This window comes from Hippopotamus amphibius, chromosome 13 (genome assembly GCF_030028045.1).
Source record: "Hippopotamus amphibius kiboko isolate mHipAmp2 chromosome 13, mHipAmp2.hap2, whole genome shotgun sequence".
NCBI classification, from domain to species: Eukaryota; Metazoa; Chordata; class Mammalia; order Artiodactyla; family Hippopotamidae; genus Hippopotamus; species Hippopotamus amphibius.
In genome coordinates, this window is record NC_080198.1 from 31,466,358 (window position 1) to 31,489,822 (window position 23,465).

The 23,465-nt window shown below is 44.0% G+C and overlaps 1 protein-coding gene across 1 annotated transcript in view; it reads left to right on the forward strand.

The window, feature by feature from the left end:
- The window catches only part of IL17RD (interleukin 17 receptor D), a 65,282-nt gene extending 46,643 nt beyond the window's left edge, over positions 1-18,639 (forward strand). The window contains exons 4-13 of the mRNA XM_057706766.1: positions 809-927; positions 1,432-1,552; positions 3,460-3,504; positions 3,591-3,742; positions 5,095-5,160; positions 5,694-5,748; positions 6,245-6,355; positions 7,196-7,380; positions 10,735-11,668; positions 12,424-18,639. Of these exons, the coding sequence (XP_057562749.1) occupies positions 809-927; positions 1,432-1,552; positions 3,460-3,504; positions 3,591-3,742; positions 5,095-5,160; positions 5,694-5,748; positions 6,245-6,355; positions 7,196-7,380; positions 10,735-11,668; positions 12,424-12,536 (1,901 nt within the window). The 3' untranslated portion in view covers positions 12,537-18,639. The remainder of the gene's footprint in view (positions 1-808; positions 928-1,431; positions 1,553-3,459; positions 3,505-3,590; positions 3,743-5,094; positions 5,161-5,693; positions 5,749-6,244; positions 6,356-7,195; positions 7,381-10,734; positions 11,669-12,423) is intronic.
- The last annotated feature ends 4,826 nt before the right edge of the window (positions 18,640-23,465 follow it).

The window sequence follows — 23,465 nt, forward strand, 5'->3', positions numbered from 1 at the left end:
AGCTGCAGTTGGACCACTCCAGTCTCCATGGGATACGAAGCCCCAGTACTGGCTCTCGTGGCCATCAGATCTTAATCCTTTTGAAAGCAGCTAGTTGGACGTGCAGTGGGGGAAGTTCAGGTGGCGGGAGGCTGGGCTGGTGCCTTTCAGCAGCGCTGTGGGCGTCTCGGGGCCTCTGAGGGCTGTATGAAGAGCACACACTGGGCAGCTCTTGGGTGTCGGCCTTTCAAGCATGATTAGAGCAAGAACCGCTTTGTAAATCACATAGGCATTCTCCTAAGCTATTTAATCTCAAGCCTAGGAACCGCTTGGGTGCAGACACACACTTTGTTGGGAAATTTCTACGTTGCTCAGTGAAACATGCCAGCAAATATTGGACTGAAACGTAAAGTATTTGAAACGTGGTGAGGGGGAAGTTGCTGGTCAGCATTGGGAAAGATCATCAGCTGAATACACCTTGTTTAATGACCTAGAAATTATATATTCCACTGCAGACTTTTATGATTAATTGTGCCTTGAGTCTAAATATTTGAACCCTAATGTCATAGCAGCAATGGACGTTTGTGAAATGGCTGGCTGGATTAGAGACTTATTAATTAGTAATGGTGAGACAGAGAATATCACCTGGTCTGTACGAGAGGAATGCAGGGTATGCATTTTCCCTTTCTGTAAACTCAGATATTCCAGCCAGAGTTAGAATTCCTTTAACTCTGTTGTGTAGGTGAAGAGGATGGTAATCTTAGAGGAAGGAAAGTGCGTTCAAAAGTAATTAAGTCCACGTTTAATAAAAGCATTCTGCTTTGCTTAGGCATCGAATTCCTAAAAGGATTTCGGGTAATACTGGAGGAGCTGAAGTCAGAGGGAAGACAGTGCCAACAACTGATTCTAAAGGACCCGAAGCAGCTCAACAGTAGCTTCAAAAGAGCTGTAAGTCACACGCGGGGAATGTGCTCCTGAAGACAAACCATTGTTCTGGGGGCTGAATGGTCTATTGAAAGCCTGTGAAACTGGAGGAGGAGGGGCTGTGGGGTCCACCCCACCTGCCAAGGTGGGCAAGCCGCCCCACACTCCCAGAAACCCTCCAGCACCTCTCAGTGGTAAACAAACACACTTCTCAGGTTACACGCTGGAGCAGCAGTTCTGGAAGGTGGCTTTGTGCCCTTAGGAGTGGAGGTGGGCTCCTCCCCACCAACTTTGTGCTACAGCTTCATTGCCAAAGAACAGACAGGGCTGCCCATCTTCTTTTTCAGTTAGGGATCCAAACCTAAACTTGGTCCAGAAAAGAAACTTGACTTCCTCCTTCCCCGGGACACGTCCCCCAACCCTAGAACTGTGTCTGAGTGACCGTTGGGGTGGACCGCAGCTCTCGCATGTAGATGGAGGGATGGGTGATTTCTCTGTGACATCACGTGTGTTTTTGTTCCCTTTTAGGGAATGGAATCGCAACCTTTCCTGAATATGAAATTTGAAACAGATTACTTTGTAAAGATTGTCCCCTTTCCTTCCATTAAAAACGAAAGCAATTATCACCCTTTCTTCTTCAGAACCCGCAGTGAGTATGGTCTTTCCTGCCTGTTTCCCATGGGGAGACATTTCTCCTGCTTTTAATGACTCATTGACAGAGATGTGTTCAAGAGCACATGAAATACTAGTATGAAATCAGCATGGTGAAGAGAAAAAGCATCCAGAAAAGCAATTTTAGAATTAAGATTTGGCCCAGGCAGTGTTCATCTAACCAGAGACACCCATTCTTGGCTTGTTCGGGAGTAGACATGACGGTTGATTTTTTTTTTTGGAAGGTGCTGTAAAACAGCCATGTATTAAAATAATTTGATTTAAAAAAACAGGAATGAGAAATATAAGTTGAGCTTAAGGTAAAGGGTAGAGCATGAGATGATTCCATCATGTACCTGTCATCAGGAGGGTGACATGATTGCCTGTCATTTTCAAGAAAATTAAGCAATATGCCTGAGGTCACCTTGTTCTAGAAAGTTTATATTAATGCTCTTTCCGAATATTAATGCTCTGTTATAAATATTTTTCAAATATTAATGCAGTTTAGCTCCATAACAACCCTACAAAGAATTTAATCTTACATCCCCACTTATCAGATGTGGAATTACACATAGAAAGGTTAAAGGGCCTGAGAGCTGGGATTTGAACCCCAAGGAGCCTGACTCTGGAATCCACACTCTCAAGTCAACCATGCTGGGTTCCCTTCTCTGTCTGGCTCTCCCTTTCCATCTGTTCTGCACACAGTGTGGTGTGTCTTTCATCAGCCTGAATTGCTGCTTTCAGATTTGGTGCCCAGGCACCCTGGACCCCAGTGTTTCCCTCTTGCCTTCTTGGTCCATCTTTCCAGCCTTGGATGGTTGTCCAACCTGACACCCCCTCCTGTGTGGTCTCTTTGCTGTCCTCATCCCTCTGTGATGTTTTTTTTCTCAATTCCAGCCTACATCCATGTTTCCCTTTGCAGAATTCTTACTCTGTTTTCTTCTTTTCTTTTTTTTTTAAACTATAGTTGTTTTTTATGCAGCAAAGTTATTTCATAACAGTTTATTTCTTTTTCTTAATTAAAATAAGATTCCATAGTGCACAGACCGTGTATATTTTATAGCATCTTTCAATGCCTTACATGTAACAACCAGATAGAGGATTCAAAGAATGTGTTTATGGAAAGCTTGCCTAAATCAAAACTCGCGTACTTTAATTCTCCTCATCAGAGTCAATGTCTGTCGGTGAGGCAGGCGGTACATTTACCACCACTTCAGTGCATTTTGACCTTGATGCTGCCTTTGATTTTCTTGGCATTGTAAGGTCATTTTCCAGAGGGTTCTCCCTGTGTTAGCAACATGGCATATAGGACCTGTCTCGTGTTTTTATCACATTTAAATCCTATTTCAAAGCTATTGCCTTTGCTGCCTGGTTTTCAGCACTGGTGCTACTACTTAGTAGATGCCTGGATGTGATTTTTAGACGCCATCAAAAGGATTTTAAGTTAGAAGGTTAAAATAACCTCCATCAAGATAAATTACCAGGATCACTGTGAAGGTCTCTTGTGCCTAAACAGTCTGCACTGGGGCAGGGGCTGGCATTATTTCTGTCTACAGCTGAAACAGAGCCCCCTTGGGGCAGAAGCATGAACACAGTCTCACTGCCTTTGGCTGTGGCCTTGAAATTATGTAATGCTTGAGAAACTTTTAAAATCTGGCCGACTTTGTATTGTTTCCATTTATGTGGCATAAAATGAACTGCATTAACATTTTTATATTGTACAATTCAAATTTTCATAAGATACAACTGGACTGTATTGAAAATCATTGTTGAGGTGATGCAATTGATGCATTTTACACTCTTTCCAGCAACACCCAGTGCCGTATATATTTATATTGTATTGAATTGTTGGATAGGAAAATGTCAAACTGTCCTAAAACTAAGAATGTGCATCTTTCTTAATAGCCTGTGACCTACTATTGCAGCCGGACAACCTGGCCTGTAAACCCTGTAAGTATAGCTGTCCTTGTCTGTCACGTATCAAGGGGTGGTCAGGGCAGCTGTGGGATGCTCACTCCGGTCCTTCCTCCTCCCAGTCTGGAAGCCTCGGAACCTCAACATCACCCAGCACGGTTCGGACATGCAGGTGTCCTTTGACCACGCACCCCACAGCTTCGGCTTCCGTTTCTTCTATCTTCATTATAAGCTCAAGCACGAAGGACCCTTCAAGCGGAAGACCTGTAAGCAGGTGAGCTGCTAGGTGTACATAAAGGAATACTCCATGTTTTAAAGTGGCCCTTTGGCCCCTGGAATTTGAATGATTCAATGTGAACATTAGACTTTGTGGACCCTGAGCAGCCGATAGATATTCCAGAATGTTGTCACTGGGTACGTCCCAGGGGCGTCCTGAGTCATCCCTCACTCCCTAGTTATCTCTACTCCAGCTGTCCCAGTGGTGCGATGTAGCAGGTAAAGTATTACCAAAGAATCGAAACAATGAAGTAGTTGTGGCCTCTTCTTCTATACTTCATTTCATTTCATTTTCTTAGTTTATTTACTCATTTATTTACTTACTTACTTACTTATTTACTTACTAATTTATTTATTTATTTAGCTAGCTGCACCGGATCTTAGTTGTGGCATGCAGGCTCTTAGTTGCAGCATGCAGGATCTAGTTCCATGACCAGGGATTGGACCCCGCCTCCCTGCATTGGGAGCACAGAGTCTTATCTTAACCACTGGACCATCAGGGAGTCCCTGTTCTTCTATATTTTAAACATGAATCAGAGGTGCTCACTGTGTGCTGGTCACCAAGCTTTGTGGTCATTGAATCTTCAATGAAACAAAGGCTGCTGTTATCCCCACCTAAGAGGTGGGGAACCTGAGACCCAGGGAGGTCACCTGGCCTGCTACTCAAGGTCTCACAGCTAGTAAGTGAAAAAAAAAAAAAAAGAGACCACATCTAGGAGCCAAGCCACTAGCATGTTAGTGGCTAGTGATTTTATACAGAGGCCAAGGTTAAGTAGAAATTCAGTAACCAAGTTCTTAAACTAGATATAGTCGGGGGAGTGGGAAATGTTGCTCAGAAGTTCACAGAACCTCTAGATGACCCCATGAGAGTACCAAGAGAGGTTTTTTGTTCACAGTGGCAGAAGCCAGTGCCCTCCTAGACATGCTCCTATGTGTTGAGTTTTGTTTTCCTGCTGGCTCTCACCTTTGTCACTGAACTTCTGCTCAAGTTAAAATTGTGGCAAATAGAATATGCACAAGCATGGAAGTGTAGTTTCTTTCCCCATCCTTTTATTAAGTAAACGGTATTCTAACTAGCTTTTTTGTCTTTAAATAAAAAATTGCTGCTCAGGGCACCACCAGCCAAGCATAGGATATGACAGGGGTCTCAGGCTCTCCTGGGCCTTTTATCAAAATGCAGTTCAGATAACCTGGCAGATAAGCACAGTTGCTTTCTGTTCTAATATGACATCTTCTGAAAACATGATTGAAACTGGTGGCAAGTCTCCTTCAGTTCTAGGACAGAAGAGAGGGGTCCTGATGACCTTTATCTAGAAAGGAAGTTTTAAAGTGTCATTCGTTTCTTTGCAGGAGCAAAATACAGAGACAACCAGCTGCCTCCTTCAAAATGTATCTCCTGGGGATTATATAATTGAGGTATGTACAACTCAAGAAAGCCCTATTATTATTTTTTTAAATTTTATTGAAGTATAGTTGATTTATAACACGGTGTTAATTTTTGCTGTAAAGGAAAGTGACTCAAGTTATACATATATATATTCCTTTTTTAAAAAAATTTTGTTTATTTTTTGGCTGTGCTGCATGGCATGTGGGATCTTACTTCCCTGACCAGGGATTGAACCTGCACCACCTGCAGTGGAAGTTGTGAAGTCCTAACTGGACCGCTAGGCAATTCCCTATATGTATTTTTTCACATTACGGTTTCCATTATGGTTTATCATAGGATATTGAATATAGTTCCCTATGCTATACAGTAGGACCTTGCTGTTTTTCCATCCTATATATACTAGTTTGCTTGGTGTATATAGAGATGTATCTGACTATTAATACCTAATCTCAGCTTGAAAATGGTCACAGGCAGCAGCAGCTCCACAGATGGAAGAATGAATAACATCTGTTGAGATGCTGTCACTTAAGAAAAAAGTAATACAGCATCCTCTGTTTTGCAGCTTGTGGATGACACTAATACGACAAGAAAAGTGATGCATTATGCCTTAAAACCAGGTAAGATTTTGTTTGTCTGTTTGAAATGTTGCCTCTGGACTACAGAGTGGACCAAAGTATTTGATACTTTCTGTGCTTCGTGGTTTACAAAAACACTTGAGCTCCTCACTCTTAAAGGATGTTCCATCGAACCTGATTTTCCTTCCACCCTAATGTTTATGCCCGGAAGATCAAAGCCAGTGTGTTGTGTATGTCTCTGGGACTAAATAAATAGTCAATTGTCCTCAGAAGAAAAGTGGTGGGAGGGGAGGTTTCCTTAGGCAGATTCTTACTCAAAGGTATTTATTGTCTCAACAGACTCTTAACTATTGAATTGTATTCTGTAGTCTTTTAAAATGAATCCTTTTATAATCACCAAATCAGCACCAGAGAAAGGTGGTCAAGGAGCCTTTAGAACCTGTTATGTGGCTTATGTTTAAAAAGAAAAAAAAAATTGTTTCTCTTTGAACCTGTTATAGTGCTTAAGTCTAAAAGCCTTCCCTTTGAAATTTCCCAGTGAATTCCCCATGGGCTGGGCCCATCAGAGCTGTTGCCATCACTGTGCCGCTGGTTGTCATATCAGCATTTGCGACGCTTTTCACGGTGATGTGTCGCAAGAAGCAACAAGGTATCTCTTTGTGTGGTGTGTTCTTCCCAAGTTGGCAGGTCTAGGGACAACAGAGGGAGACCGGGAGCACTTAGTCCCTCCAGGCAGGCGGCTGGGCAGCCACTCAGCTCCTGTAGTCAGTTCCCTGGCTGCTGTAGTTCCCAAAATTAAAATATTTGACTTTTAACCCCAGGAGCCACTAAAAGGACAGGCATACTTCTCTTCTCAAACTCAGGATGGTAAATTAAAGAGCATAAAGGAAGACTAAAGGTGTGAGTAAGGGGAAAGGTAGGGCTTTATCACTTATAAAAGTCCAGTGTTGGGAGGGAAGCTTCTGGGGAACTTGGATATATAACTTAACCTGAGTGGCAGTTACACAGGTATTATTAGATAAAATTTATTGAGATGTACTCTTAAGATTTATGTACTCTACCTTTGTAATTTGTCCAAAAAAAACCCCAAAAACCCTTCAATGACAGTTTTTTTGTTTTAAAGAAGATCAGCTCTGCTGATGCTTAATTGATCTAGTAGGTGCACTCAGTTGCAAGAGCTGGTTCCCAGTGCTCTCTGCTGACCAGGGTGGGATGGGGTGGGGTGGGGGTGGGGTCTCTGAAGTGTTCTTGGCTTGCCCAAGGTCAATTTCAGGTAAAGAACAAGTTTTGTCCATTTTTTGCTCCACCGGAGAAACCAGCTATCCCGTTCCCAGAGGTGACCCAAGGGGCTGGTGGAGTTAGGGAGCTGGGAGTACTCTAGGTGACATGGTGACCATTGTTTCTTGAAGACAGCATTAGGTCCTGAATCTTAGGGAACAGGACAGAGCTTTGCTTATGGGCACCAACTCTATCTTCTTTTCCACTTTAGAAAATATATATTCACATTTAGATGAAGAGAGTTCTGAGTCCTCCACGTACACCACAGCACTCCCCAGGGAGAGGCTCCGGCCGCGGCCCAAGGTCTTCCTCTGCTATTCCAGTAAAGATGGCCAGAATCATATGAACGTTGTCCAATGCTTTGCCTACTTCCTCCAGGACTTCTGTGGCTGTGAGGTGAGGAATCTAAAGTCTCTTCTCTTATCCTGTGCGGGACATGTGCTAAATGCCTACCTTCCAAACTAGGGTCAGCCTTGCACTCTTCTTTCAGTCTGTCCTACCCATCACCAGCACTAAATGTTTGCTGACCCTTAATTCTAACCCTGACACACTCCTCCTTAAAAGCCTTGAGTGGCACTCACTGGGCAGGAAGTTTTTTAAGCATTAAGAAGACCTTGGGGGAGTAGGGGACAGGTTGGTGGAGGATAGGGCAGCTGCCCTGGGAGTGTGCAGTGGGAGGAGGTCACTCAAGACATCCTGGAGAGCACTAGAGGATCAAAGAGAGAGTGGCAAGTAAAGAGGTGAGTTTAGACAATTTTAGGGGGGGAGCTTTGCTAATGAGGGAAAACAATAATACTTTAAATACTCAAGTTGTCAGCTCCGGTTTCTTGCCTGTTCTCTTGTTAAGCTGTTAATATGGAGCTTTTCTATAATGTCATAGTGTTCATTTTAGAGTGAAGTTTGAAGCTCTCATGGAAGGCACACTGTTTCTTACAAATGCAAGAATTGTACAATAATTGTGTAACTGGAAGTTATTTGTGCTTTGAAACTGAGGACTGGTGGATTTCTTAAGACTCTCTCCATGGGGTGAGGCTGCCCCCTAGTGTCAATAAAGCATATTTACAAGGCTGGCCGGGTTTCCTAATGTATGAAGGTCTAGAGGCTGGCAGATCTCAGCCTGTGTACTAAAAACCTGGTGCAGACCCACCCAGGGCACACAGTGTTCAGATACCAACAACTTTTTGCTCCACTTTGTATGTGACTAGCCTCAGGGGAGGAAAGCCTTCCAATTATGAGTGTAACAGAAAATTTGGAAACTAGAAAAGGATGACATTTCAAAATGGATGGTAATCTTAACCTGGAGAAAAGATGAACCAGTTATTTCCTTCCAGTCTTTTTCTGCATAGGTGAACTCATATATATAGTTTTGCATTTTGGATAGATTGGAATTATTTTTTTCTGTCTCTTCACTCAGTAACTTTTTACACTATTAGCATTCAGCAGTTTTAAATAGGCTCTTTTCTCGCTGTGTTGGGTCTTCGTTGCTGTGCACAGGCTTTTCTGTAGTTGTGGCGAGTGGTGGCTACCCATTATTGCCACGTGCGGACTTCTCAGTGCGGAGGTTTCTCTTGTTGTGGAGCATGGACTCTAGACGCTCGGGCTTCAGTAGTTACAGCACATGGGCTCACTAATTGTGGCACATGGATCCTAGGGTGTGTGGGCTTCAGTAGTTGTGGTATTCAGGCTTAGTTGCTCTGAGGCATATGGGATCTTCCTGGAGCAGAGATCTAACTCGTGTCCTTTGCACTGGCAGGCGGATTCTTTTTTCTTTTTTTTTTTTAAGCCCTTTATTGGAATATAATTGCTTTACACTGTTGTGCCAGTTTTTGCTGAATAACAAAGTGAGTCAGCTGTATTTATACATATATCCCCATATCCCCTCCCTCCCGCAACTCCCTCCCACCCTCCCTATCCCACCCCTCTAAGTTATCACCCATCATCAGTTGATCTCCCTGTTTTATGCAGCAGCTTCCCACTAGCTATCTGTTTTACATTTGGTAGTGTATATATGTCAATGCTACTCTGTAACTTCATTCCAGCTTCCCTTTCGCCCCCCACCCCGTGTCCTCAAGTCAGTTCTCTACATCTGCATCTTTATTGTTGCCCTGTCACTGGGTACTATTTTTTTAGAATCTGTATATACAAGTTAGCATACAGTATTTGTTTTTCTCTTTCTGGCTTACTTTGCTCTGTGTGACAGACTCTAGGTCCATCCACCTCACTACAAAGAACTCAATTGCATTCCTTTTTACAGCTGAGTAATATTCCATTGTATATATGTGCCATATCTTCTTTATCCATTCATCTGTTGATGGGCATTTAGGTTGCTTCCATGTCCTGGCTATTGTAAATAGTGGCAGGCGGATTCTTAACCACTGCACCACCAGGGAAGTCCCTTAAATAGCCTCTTGATCCATGTTAATGATTCACCATCATTGAGTTTTTTCAAATTGTTAAACATCTCATTATTTCAATTTTGCCTCATTCCAATGGCAGATACCTGGAAATGGAATTGCTGGGTCAGATAGGAACATTTTTTATGTATATATTCCCAGTTAGTATATATTGTATATATATGTATACATATGTATAATGTATATATTCCCGGTTACTTTGCATATATTGTTCCCAGTCAGTTGGTATATATTCCCAGTTAGCTTTCAGAGTGTGTAATGTTAGTGAGAATTAAGGAAAATGTAAGACAATTCAGGACTATTTTCAGCAACTGGATGGATGTTGGAGGCTTTCTTCCCTTGGTAACACTGTAGAGCAAAAGACGAAGACAAAGTCATTTCAGAACTCCCTTCCACATAAGAGACTGTGGCTGCCACGTTCGGGCATAGGCATTGAGAGTTAATTTCTGAACTACAGAAGAAGAGGCTGATATAATTGCCAAGAGACGTTTTCAGCACAATCAGATGAAGATGGTCTGATAAGGTGAAGCCCTCTGAGGGGCCATGCATGCCTTGTGTTCTTTTCTTTGTCAGTGCCCCACCCCCAACTCGCTATGAGACCTTCCCTTGGGGTTAAAGGCCTCATAGGGATGCGGCCCTTTAGACTGCCAAGAAGTCATGGGGAGAGGTGCTGGTCACTCCAAGTGAGTGAACCAGAATGGCCATGTTACTGCAGCTTATCACTACCCTCTCCACACACCGATCACCCAGTAAACAGCAGGCTGACCCCAGGGCTGTGAGAGAGGCCAGGGAGGTCCTCTTTGTCAGTCACACTCTGTGTCGTTGAGTCAGCCAGCAGCGTGGATGGGTGACTCTGGCATCCAGACCTGAACCCCATTTCCCAGCCCACTTTGAGATTCCTCACCCCCACCCTTCTATCACCATCTTCCAGTTCTGTGTCCAAGATCTGCCGCCGGATCGAAGCAGCCTCACTCATCAGATAGACCCACCCAGTGCCTCAGTCTTCCGTGCTCCCTATCACACTCTAAGTCAGTTGAAGGCCCCATATATGATATGTGACTCTGGCAGGTTGTTACTAGACGCCCTGTGCTGCTGTCTCTTCACTTGTAGGGTGGGAGTGGTAATGATCCCATGTTATGCTAAAATGAGGGCATGATGTGTGATTGTCACCCATGGACTGTTAGCTGTTCCTTGGAGCTGGGCAACCCGGAGCCTGCACATAGCACTGCTAGTAATGATTTGGGGCAGATGGAGTGCCCTTCTTGTAACATTCCCATTCTTGTTACTCGACTCTCCAAGCTGTACAGGTGAGTGAGGTTCCGTGTTCACTTTCCAGGTCGCTCTGGACTTGTGGGAGGACTTCAGCCTCTGCAGAGAAGGGCAGAGAGAATGGGTCATCCAGAAGATCCACGAGTCCCAGTTCATCATCGTGGTGTGTTCCAAAGGCATGAAATACTTCGTGGACAAGAAGAACTACAAGCACAAAGGAGGCGGCCGAGGCTCGGGGAAAGGGGAGCTCTTCCTGGTGGCAGTGTCTGCCATCGCCGAGAAGCTCCGCCAAGCCAAGCAGAGCTCATCCACGGCGCTCAGCAAGTTCATCGCCGTCTACTTTGATTATTCCTGCGAGGGAGACGTTCCCGGTGTCCTGGACCTGAGCACCAAGTACAAACTGATGGACCACCTTCCCCAGCTCTGCTCCCACCTGCACTCCCAGGACCGAAGCTCTCAGGAGCCGGGGCTGCACCCCGGCCGCGTTAGCAGGAGGAACTACTTCCGGAGCAAATCAGGCCGGTCCCTGTACGTCGCCATTTGCAACATGCACCAGTTTATCGACGAGGAGCCTGACTGGTTTGAGAAGCAGTTCGTTCCCTTTCATCCTCCCCCAGTCCGCTACCGGGAGCCTGTTCTGGAGAAGTTTGACTCGGGCTTAGTTTTAAACGAAGTCCTATGCAAGCCAGGGCCTGAGAGCGACTTCTGCCTCAAGGCCGAGGCCGCCGGCTCCGGGGCGCCGGCCGACCCGCACTCTGAGGGCCCGCAGTTCGGCGCCGAGGAAGACGCGGAGGCCGGGCCGGGTGCCGCCAGCGTGGTCCTGCGGCCCCAGCTGCACGCGGTGAAAGCCGCCGGCCCCTCGGACATGCCGCGGGACTCGGGCATCTACGACTCATCCGTGCCCTCGTCCGAGCTGTCCCTGCCCCTGATGGAAGGGCTCTCTGCGGACCAGACAGAGACGTCCTCGCTGACGGAGAGCCTGTCGTCCTCCTCAGGCCTGGGTAAGGCGCGGGCAGCCGGGGGGGGGGGGTCGCTGGGTCGGGTTCCTGATGCAGGCCAACGGCTTTGCTCCATGATTACAAAATCCGGGAAAGTGCTTTGCTAATTTTGGTGCAGATTTATTTGGCAGCCCAGTGGGAAGTCACAGAACTGCATGAATAGTTTCCATTGATCCCAGGTCCTGGGAATATTCACATGTATGAGCTGCAGAAATAACTGGATACATTATGGTGAGCTGTCTGGTACCATCTTATGTAACATTCAGCGTGTGCATTATATCGCCTTTTTAAACTCTGAAAACATCTGAATACCAAAACATATTGGGCTCCAAGGGTACTGGACCTGTATCTTTATTGAGACTTGTAGTATTCACCACCCCTCACCTTCCCAAAGTCTTTAAAGCCACATGTATTGAGCCTGGGGTTCACCGGGCATAGTAGTCTCTCCGTCGTAGCTCAGCACAGGCTCCAGGTAGGAGGGCCCACTTCCCCAGGGAGCCCCCACAGGATGCCATCTGGAACTGCTCTTGCTGTGTCTAATGACTAGTTGGAGTCATGCATGCAAATCCTGGATCCTCAACTAAGGGAACTAGCACCCGTTAGCAGGATGAGAATGCCCAGTCTTGAGCTCGCTGGGATGCCTGCCTCACTTGGGCAAAATGTGTGGTTCAAATCCCAGATCCAGCCTTGTTGTGGCTTCAGCGTCCAGCCCACTGAAGTGCAATGACATGCGGCTCTGCCCTCTCTTCTTTTCTTAGGTGAGGAGGACCCTCCTGCCCTTCCTTCCAAGCTCCTGTCGTCTGGGGCATGCAAAGCAGAACCTGGTTGCTGCAGCTACACTGGTGAACTCCACGCTGTTGCCCCTTTGTAACAAAATGGAAGAGTCTAAGCATTGCCACTTTAGCTGCCGCCTCTCTCTGGTTCCCCAGCTCATCTCTCTGGGTATGTGGCCCACTTGGAGCTGAGGTCTCTTACAAGAATATTCAGAGTGAAATCCTGGCCAGTACTTGCTCTCCTTGCCTCTCTTCTCTACCAGGTATATTGGCAGAGTCTCCAGTTTTCTGAAACAATGTGGAGCTCTGAAAGGCATGTCCGTTATGTCTGACAGCACCTTGCCATGTTAGGTCAGACTTTGAATTAGGGCCAGTTCTGGGAGGTAGGGAGGAAACATGTAAAGAGAAACAGGAAAATACCCGCACTGATCGTTCAGACTTAATTTATCTGTGCAAACTTTGCCTATTCACTATCGGCTACTTTGATTTCAAATGCTTTGTGGAAAAAGCACTTTTGATGCTACTTCAGCCACAGAAATCAAGTGCCAGTCTCTCTGGAATCCATGTTGCTACAGGTGATGTTCCTTTTCATTTTTGATGTGGAATTTATGATGTCATTTACAATGCCATGGGTGTTAAAAAAATAGCTCTGAGTCAGAGGTCAAGAAGGTGACAATATACAGTCTGCTTTTGCAAAAATGAGTCTTTATGTATTAGCAGGTGGCATGTCTGACTGAGGAGGGAGCTGCAGGGCCAGGCTGACCATCTAGACCATTCTTTCTGAGATGGGTTGGTCAATGTGCAGAAGGCACCAGGGCCACATCCTGATCTGAATAGGCATCATGCAGGGGCCAGATCTGCCTGTCAGGTTTCATGGGTTACATTTACTGTTCTGAATCTCAGATGTTGGTGCCTGGAAGTTTATTTTTAAGAGACGGATACCCAACTGGGCTATATTACTGGAAGTTGTAATTTGTGCTGTGGTTGGCCTCTGGTCTAAAGCTATGTCTGAAATATTAGGGGTCAGAATCCACTGACATATGGCAGTATGTGGAGGTGGTAGCCAGTTAATCTGCTGAACTTGTTTTGACTAATGACAAACCTCTTTTTAAGAAGGTGAAGAGGAAGGGATTGTTACAAAGATGAATGTTCTCTTTGAGTGTTGTCTGAAGAAGAGGTGGGACCTGAAATCATTAAATTCTTGAATCTTAAAGTACTCCTCCCACAACCCAGCCTGTGAATCAGGTTTCACTTTGTTTTTGTTGTACTTAACCAATTAAAGATTTGTTTCTTGTGCTCCATTCTGCCATAAATAGGTATTGAGAGCTTAAGAGGAAAGAATTTGTTTAAAAAAAAAAAGTAAATGTTCTGTTTTTATGAATGACTTCTGTACAGAATTTTTGTTTCCAAAGGGAAAAATACTCGTTGCCTCCTCCTTCCCATGACCTTGAGGGGGAGTGAGTGTCTTTTTCCACCTTTTTCATAGATGCTGTTGGATTTTGGCACCCTGTTTTTTCAGCACTCATACTAGGGATGCTGGTTTTCACTCCTTCACTAAATGGGACCAGTATTAAGGGGGGACTGAGAAACATCCCAAAGCAGGGTGGGAAGTAGGGAGGGCAGGATTTTTCCTTCCAGGCTCATGGCCAGCAGGTGGGAAGGGAAGGTTCGCCCCCCTGCTGGAAAGAGGAGGTTTGTGTTTATCTTTGATGCAAATGCCACACTCCCTGCCTCTATAAAGGCAGCTGGCAGCTTTTTGGGAGAAGAACATGCTCGTCTGTTCTCTGGCATTGAGTTTCCTGCAGCTACTCTGAGGGAGAGACAAATGGGCTGCAGAACTGTCTCCCCCATAAAGCCAGGCATCTTGTTGGAGGAGAGATGTTCCATGTTGTTACCGTGGAATCTGAGCTGAGCACAGAGCTCCTGCCTTACACGTGACTGTCCTGCCATTCCATTGGTGGCATGTGTTCTGTGAAGGAGATTGGTCAGTCTTATTAATATATGAAGGTTCACGTTGGAACATTTTCAGAGTGATTTCTTATTGAAGCCAAGAAATGGTGCATGCCCCAAAGGAACTATTAGGTGCTGCCTTAGGATAGATGTTCAGCTTTGCACATGGAAGGGGGCATCTCTGAGAAAGTAGCCCCAGGGACCATGTGGAGGACTGGAGAGGAAACATCACCTGGCCTCTGTGAGCATGAGCAGAGAGCTTACTAATAAACTCATTTATTATGGAAAATGGAAGGAAAAATTGTGATAGTCCAAAAATCAGGTGATGCTTTAGTTTGGATTTAGGGTTTGGGTACTTATTTTGAAATACTAGTGATAGTGACAATAAAATCAAACTCTGTTGTACCAAGTAATGAAACAGCAGTGCGAATGCCCAACTCTGAATAGTTGAGAAGTCCAACTTCCTGGTTTTGCCTTATTAGGGTCACTTTCTTTTAACCCTCCCCATCTCATGCTGGGAATGGGAATAGATACCTTATAGATTAAGGCAAAACATTTGCTTTAAGCAGAGCTGCATTTTTGACTCACGAATGGAGTGGACAGTGAAAATGACAGGGCAGAATCCAGATAAAGGTTCTGCCAAGTCACAGGCTTTTAGATGTTTGGGAAACAAGAATTAGAATATAGGAATGATCTCAGTGAAAGGCCTTCATCCTGAGAGTTAAAGGCTCTGTGGCTCAGTTAGATTGTGTCCTCTGTACAGGAGACCAGTGCTGGTAGTTGAAGTTATGGAGCTGGTTGTTTATCTTAACTCACCAATGCCCTACACATCTGACACATCAGTACTTGACACAGTCAGCTTTGCCAAGAGAGTGACCCGGGAGGTGAAAGCCCAGGTGAAAGTGTGTTCTTCTCTCAGGTTAGCTACAAGCAACAGGGACTAGCTGGATGGGCCCAGCCCAGTCATACGGGGGCAGGAGTCCTGGGCCTTTGAGGCATATTGATCTCCAGAGAGAATGAGAAGTCATTCAGGTCCAGGCCCAGGTACTTTGGATGACCGAGCCAGGTAATAGTATTTGAGCCCAAAATGAGAAGGGGCCATAAAGTCATGAGACACAGTTTTTGGTCGACACATTAATAATAACTGAAGACAGTCCCAGATCGGAAGTTCAAAAAATGTCCTAAGCAACAGTAACATCACTAGAATCAATATATAGTAATTTAAGATCATGTATATTTGTCAAAGTTTAGTCATGCTGCTTTATAGCTACTAGTGTCATTTTTTTAAAAAAACCCTAGTCTCAATTTCCCTGATTTAAGTGCAAATAAATAGGAAAACTGTCCCCTCAAAATTGTGAGGTTATGCGATTTTCAGAACTTTTACTTTTTTCAGAGTTGAGTATCTTTTCCTTTAAAAGGGACAAAGGAAGCTATTTTATTTCTAGAGAAGAAATGGCATACTTTTCCTCCCTTAAGAGAGAAAACCTCTGCAGTCCCAACCACCTCAACATTAATTTGGCTCTCTTAAGAAGAGCGAGGAATTATTCCTTGTGTCTTTATTGGAGAGAGGTGGACAATGCCAATGAGGAGACTATTAGCCTTTTCTCTTTTATATTGTTGGTAAAGAGTGCTGCTCTTATTTAACAGATGTTAGTCCCCACCGTAGCAAGTGTAATGATAAGTAAGGTGTGTGATGATACATGGCAGTGACATCCTTTCTCAGTGTCAGAGGGACAATAGGACATGGTGGGGACTGTGGCAAATGGAGATCCTTCTGTCCCACCTGCAGGGAGTAACCACTCCAGCCAGTTGTGACCATGCAATGTTTCCTGATTGTCTCATTTTTCAAGAGAAGCTGAGAATCTGGATTTTTACATGAAAAAATCTGATTTTTTTTTTTAGTATTGCCAACTAAATTTAAAATTTTTTTTTAATTGAATTCAGGCCCATCAGAACACATGGGTGGACCTGATTTGGCCCACTAGCTGTCAATTTGCCACCTCAGCTTATAAAATTTGAAAAGAAAGGCATCCATGGTAATTATAGATATCTGGTGCCGCCAGAAAATGCTTTTGCTAAATGCAGTTGGGAGCTAAGATGCTTTTTTTTACCCATTGCTCCCCTAAAGAAATTGGATACGATTGTGAATATATTTGAAATCTTTTGATTGCTTCTTCACACCTCAAGACGTCTTGAGAAAAAGGCACGCCAGTTGTTAATTTCAAAATCAGATTTATGTTCTCCCAATTTAAAAAATATGACACTTGGAGCAATTTCATTTAAACTTTACAACCTGAAGGACTTTATTGTCTTCGCTCTTGGCTTAATCACTCTTTTAGATAATGTGTAATTCTGAGCTTAGGCCAAGACCTAATAAGGAAAGTGGGCATTGTGGAGAGTAGGGCAAGGAATCCTGAGTGTCCACTATGGCCAGGTATTTGCTTTGTCTTCTGTTTTAAATGACCTGTGAATTGATCTGATTTGGAGTTGTGCAACTGTATATGGAGATATCAGGAGTCTTCTTGGGGGTGTTGGGTCGTCCTTGCTATATCACCTCCTTTCCAGGGTCAGGGTGAAAATGAACAAAAGGAAGTCTGATTGTAAGCCAATAGCTTTGATTCCGATTTCAGAGCTTTGTGGGTGAGAGAAAGTTTGGATTATCTGGCATGTACCCCCCCTGGTGTCAGACAGGGCTGTGCATGAATTATTTCAGACATGTGGCTGTGGATGGGATTCTGGATTTTCAGTGAAGGAGATTCTGTAACTTACCCTGCCGATCAGATAGTTCTTTGTACATCTTCCTTATAGAAATTCAAACCAGCCTTCTTTTGTTCAGCATGTAGTGGAAAAAGAACAGCTGGTCACCTTCCGTGTATTTGAAAACCACAGTGAAGTCATCCCTCTGGTGTTTTTATTTCAGTGATAAATAATCCCACCCCTACTCATTCCTCACAGATCTTGTTTTCCAAGGGCTTAATAATTTTCACTGCTCTTCTGTTTCTCAGCTTCACACTCGGTTTAGTTGCCCAAATAGAATGTGGTGCCTTATTCACAATAGTGCCTTGTGAAGGCCAAGCTCAGGACGGGGATTAACAGAGAAATTCTTATGTGCCTGGCTTTTCTTACTACTTAAAAATATAAAGGCACTTTTAAAAAATGATATATCACTTATATTCATTTTGAGAATTGATTGCCACAGTTTTTTTTTTTCTTGGCAGTAGTTGTCTATCATATGTGGGGTTTTTTTCCCTCTTGTGTTCAAACACTTGGTGCTTATTCCTGATGTGTCTAATGTCATCCCTGAGCTTCTTCAAGATACTCTTCAAGACCAGCTCTTACCTTCTGAGTGGCAAGCACCCTTCCTTCTAATTTTGGATTCTATTTTTATATATCTCTAGACATTACCTTTAATTCATGACTCACAGTATTATTAAATGGTGCAGACTTCAGTTTAGCCACAGGCGAAATAGCAGTTGCTAAGGGCTGATTTGCTAAGAGGTTGAGTGAGGACCTCTTGGGAATTTTGGTCAGTTGTCTTCCCTCCTGCTCTTCGGCTTCTTTCCAAAATTCAGTGAGGACCACATACTCCTCAAGGAGCTTTTCCGTGTTCTAAAGGGCTGGAGCCATGGCTCTGAATTGACTAAGTACTGTGGTTTGCACAAGCAGAAGTCTGACAAAAGCAAACCATTATGACTGCATATCTGAAGTTTTTATCAAAGAAAATTTCAGTTGAGAAGATTCAAAGAAGCTATCTTCTGTTTGTATGTGACGTAGACAAAGTTGGCTGCTCCACTCATGAGAAAAAAAAATTACCATTGGATGATGCAAATGTGTAATCGTATGTTATTTTTAACAAGTGTTTTTTTTTTTTTCCTAAAGAAAAAAAATATAGTGAGTCTGGAGAGAGCAAAAACTTTTGTAAAAACCAAATGTATTCATTTAGAGAGTAGGTAACTTCTATTTTCGCTGTTTGTTTTGTTTTTCACTGCAGAAGTTCCCTGTTACTATGTTCTGGGGGGAAAGCCTGTGGAACAGTGGTTATTGCCATTGTCTTTGTTTCGTCTTTAAGTTTCTATTTTGTGAGTTTTGATGGAATAGTGAGCACTGACCGGCAGACTGTAGCAGTATGCTATATTTTTACATTGAAAATGTTATCAACTTATTTGATTTGTATATAACTCTGTAAATAGGTGACCGTAGACCACAGATGACATTTGTAAAATGTTGTTTTTGTACCGTAGAATTTCTGCATCAAATAAAATGTTTTAAGATTGTGGTGGCTCATTATTCTAGATTGTGTTTCCTGTTTCCTGAATAGCTGGGATTCCTAACACAATTTTCTGTGGGCTCTCCCTCTGAGAAGGAGAGAGATTATCCAGGGTGAGGAGGTCAAGGTGGCCAGTCTCTCTTGTACTTTAGAAAAAAAGGAACCTGCTGCCCTTGACCATTTACCTTGCCCTCCATTGGGCAGGTGCCTATTGTCTCCGTGGTGTCTGGAGCAGGGACAGGGATACTTACCTCAAGGAGAAATTTGGCTCTCAGATCAATGGACTTCCTTTGCAGAAATGTGAAATTTGAAAAGAAGTAGATGGACACAGAAATTTGGGAGCCACAAATTTTCTGTCATTCAGAAAGAAAAAGGTGCCTGTTCATTCTTCTGACAGATGTTCTCTCCATCTCCCATGCACGCCATGCTCTGTAAGTTAAATTCTTGGTGTACGTCAACTTTGGGCTCTCATTTTTGAGATTCTGAGGCCCAGAAATTGGGTAGCTTTGCTGAGGGCCCAAATGAGAAGTCAGCAGCACTGGGATTCATACGTCTGATTGAATCATCCTTACTCCTAACCAATGGGCTATGTTGTTTCTCAACATAATTTATAAGGAGAAGAAAGAACCTCGAGTAGTAAGTTATGGTGAATTGGTTCCCTCCTCAATCCAAACATTGAGAGTAAATCTGGTTTAGAGGTTAAGCAGATGGATCTAAAAGGACTCCATTGGAAGAATCTCATTAGGCAGATGCTATAGTAAGTGAATTCCTCTTTCGTGTTAGTGGGGAAAAAATCCTCTTTGGATAGCACAAGAAACCCTAATTTTTACCCTGGTGTTAGAAAGCAAGTCCATTTTTATAGCTTCTTAGGGTTCTTACAGTTGTCAACATTTATGGGACCTCACCACTGGTTTTATTTACTTTGTTTTAGAAATGCAAACTTTAGGGGTAGCAAAGACCAGTGTCCCCCTGGCAGGCTTTAATTAGAAAACATTTAAAATTTTTGATTTAGTCGAATAAGAGACTACAGGCAATAAGTTAAGCAGGTAGATGAGGAAGGAGACCAATTATACCTTCACTGCCTTGGGCATAGTGAGTCCTTAATAAAGGGTCCTTAATATCTGTTTTCCACCCCTCCCCCCAGCATACCTGTCCTCTCTGTCCACAGGAACAAAATCAGAAGTGGTCCAAGAATAGGGTAGATAGAGGATGTAACAAAGGGAGGGAGGGAAACAAACATGGGGTAGGCCATTTGCAATGAGATAAAATTCAAATCTGGTCTTTGAGATTAAGGAAAAATAATGCAAGATCATTGGGCTTGGCTCCCTGGCCTCTTTTTTGGAGGGGTTTTGCACCATCTTTCACATTTATAGGTGATAAAATCTTTTTTACAATTTTTACTGTATTTGTGAGCCTAAAGTGTGTACTGGAGACACAGTAATGAATAAGATATACATGATCTCTGCCATCTTGACTCTACCTCTTCCTAAGTGTGGAACTGTGGACAAATCACCTAATTGCCCTGAGCCTCAGTTTTTTCATCTGTAAGATGGGACTAACACCCACTAACACCCACTATTGTGAAGCTTAAATGAGCTGGGGTTTATAAAGCTCTGACGGCCATGCTTGGCAAGTACTAGACACATGGTAAATAGTGGCTGTTATTTATTTTGTAGAAGAGTAGGTCTTGTGGACTCTTTGGGGGCCATATGGACATGGGTGGGAGGCAATTCCCTGTGAATAGGAGCTTCAGCCCAGGGATTTTGTCAGGTGCTAAGTTAAATCATCTCTTTTCCCTAAGAGAAAGGGGTGGGTCTACATCTAACTGTTTGGAAGGAAGGGATGGGGCTTAGGGAGGAGGAGGTGCTTCTAGCAAAATTAAATTAAGGTAGGAACCCTGGGATTCTTAATAGTTGACTGTACATAGCCTATGACAGTTGACTGTGTACTCAGATCTGCTAATGTCCCATTTACCAGGCTTCTTTTTCCCTGGTCATCTTTCAGCCCTGTTAGAGACACAGACATTTTTCTGAATTTGCTGCTTCAAGGTCCGTGTGCCAGATGACCACGCCCTGCTATGGATGCAAACAAAAGCAGGGATTGTTTCTCTGACTATCAATTTGTGGTCAGGGGAATTTTCCAAGTTTTAGAAGCTTGGGGGCAGGGGGGCAGAGAGAGAGTAATGGTCCTCCAGGATGAGGACGGCTCTTCCTGGTCTTTCCTGCTCTTGCTGGTCAGAAACATTCCAGGGAGTGGGCAGGTGACAGCTTCCAGACAAACCATAGACATTTCCCACCAGGCCAGGCAAGGGCAGGCTATGGAGAACTCACAGCAAAGAAAGGCTGAACCATGTCTGGTGACAGAATGCAAATATAAGCAGGTCGTGCATTTGGTTTGTGCACCTGAAGTTTGATGTACTTGAAAATCTTGCACACATGTATACACTTGCATTATTATTGGCGAGATTTTTTAAAATTGTTGTGATTAAAGTGGGGCTTTGGTCTCAGGCACCCTGAACTTAGATCTCAGTCGGCTACTTTCCGTGTGACCCTGAGCGGGTCACTTGACCTGATTAGGACTTAGTTTCCACATCTGGGAAAAAAGTAATATCTCAGTACTTAATAGGGCTGATGTGAGGCTTGACTGTGAGGCCAAGTAGAGTTCTGAGCACAGAGCCTAGGACACAGTGAGCCCCTGCCTTTGGGGATGTGGTCACCTGGGGCAGGTTAAGGGGTGTACAGCTATAAAGTGTGATCCCCTAAACATCTTCCTCAGCCTGGTCTGGGTAGCAGATGGGCTAGGTGATGGAAGTGGAGTTCCTGTCTCCTGGAGGACTCAGTTTTGCAAGGCAGTTGGCTGTGACCCTCACAGGAGATGGCTACTTGATCAGCTGTCACTCCCTGCTTGAAACTGCCAGTAGCCTTGGAGGTGAACCCCAAAGTTATTACCTGGCCCCTTGCCAACCTCTTTTTTCTGTGTGTCTCTTTTTCCTCTGTAGCCGTAGCAGAATTTGAGATTCCTCACTTGTGTAGTCCTGCCCTGGGTCCTTTGCCTCAGGCTGTTTCTTCTGCCTGTTTCTTCTCCCTCTCTAGGTCTCCAGCCTGCCTTTGCAGTCAAACCTTCCTTGACCACTTTCCACCCTAGTCCAGGTCCTGACACATGCCTTCAGGAATAGCTCCTGTGATTATGTGCCAGACCCTCTTGCTCACTAGTACTGCTGCTCCCTGAAGGCAGGCTTATGCCCCTTGCCCAAGCCTTCCCCCTGGGCTGGCCTTGGATTCTACTTTAACCAGCTTGGGACCCCAGTCCTACCACTGAGCAGTCACTGGGGCAGGTCATCTCATCTCTCCAGTCCTCAGTTTCCGCATCTTTCAAATGGGGGTAAAAATGCACCTGCCTTATGGAGTGGTTGTGAAGATAAAGCAGATGCAGCCTTTATCCTTTCAGGCTTGCTTCTCAGGTTTTCCTCCAACGCAGATTAGGAGAGCAGAAAGGACTTGCTTTCAAAGAAGCCGTTTATTAGCTGCTTGCAGAGCATTGCTTAGGTCTGAACAATGAGATCAACACCTTAATCCTTGCACAGGTATCACCATCCCCTGGGAAAGAAGGTTAGTTTTGCTTCATCAACTGGATGCTCCACACCTTTCAAAAGAAAAAGAAAAAAAAGCGGGGGGGGGGGAGAGGGGTCCATCTGTATATTGCTCCAGGCAGAAGTGTTTAATGTCCCTTCCAGTAATTCTACTTCTAGCACTTCCTCTTTAGGAAATAGCCAGAAATGTGCATCGGAGTTAATTGTGCGAAGATTTTCATTGCCAAGCATTATCCCTGATACTGAGAAATGAGGAACAGACCAAATACCAGTTGGGACTGATGATAAGAGGCACATTCATACAACAGACCAAGCGGCTCTTAACAATCATGTTATAGAAGGATATTTTATGACAAGGGAAAGGCTCTCAATATGTTAAATGAAAAATAAAGGACACAAATAAACAGTAGTTATTGCTAGGTGGTGTGATTGTGGGTGGGTTTTATCTTATTCTTTATACACCTCTCAGCATTTTTGTATGAGTGGTATTATACCATCAGAGAGTTTGTTTTTTTTTTTTTAAGCTCTTTATTGGAATATAAGTGCTTTACACTGTTTTGCCAGTTTTTGCTGTACAACAAAGTGAATCAGCTGTATTTATACATATATCCCCATATCCCCTCCCTCCCACAACTGCTTCCCACCCTCCCTATCCCACCCCTCTAAGTCATCACCCATCATCAGTTGATCTCCCTGCTTTATGCAGCAGCTTCCCACTAGCTGTCTATTTTACATTTGGTAGTGTATATATGTCAGTGCTACTCTCTCACTTCATCCCAGCTTCCCCTTTACCCCCCACGCCGTGTCCTCAAGTCTGTTCTCTATATATGCATCTTTATTGTTGCCCTGTCACTGGGTTCATCAGTACCATTTTTTTAGGTTCCATATATATGAGTTAGCATACGGTATTTGTTTTTCTCTTTCTGGCTTACTTTGCTCTGTATGACAGACTCTAGGTCCATCCACCTCACTACAAACAACTCAGTTTTGTTCCTTTTTATGGCTGAGTAATATTCCATTGTATATATGTGCCACATCTTCTTTATCCATTCATCTGTTGTTGGGCATTTAGGTTGCTTCCATGTCCTGGCTATTGTAAATAGTGCTGCAGTGAACATTGTGGTACATGTTTCTTTTTGGATTATCATTTTCTCCGGGTATATGCCCAGTAGTGGGATTTTTGGATCATATGATAGTTCTATTTTTAGTTTTTTAAGGAAC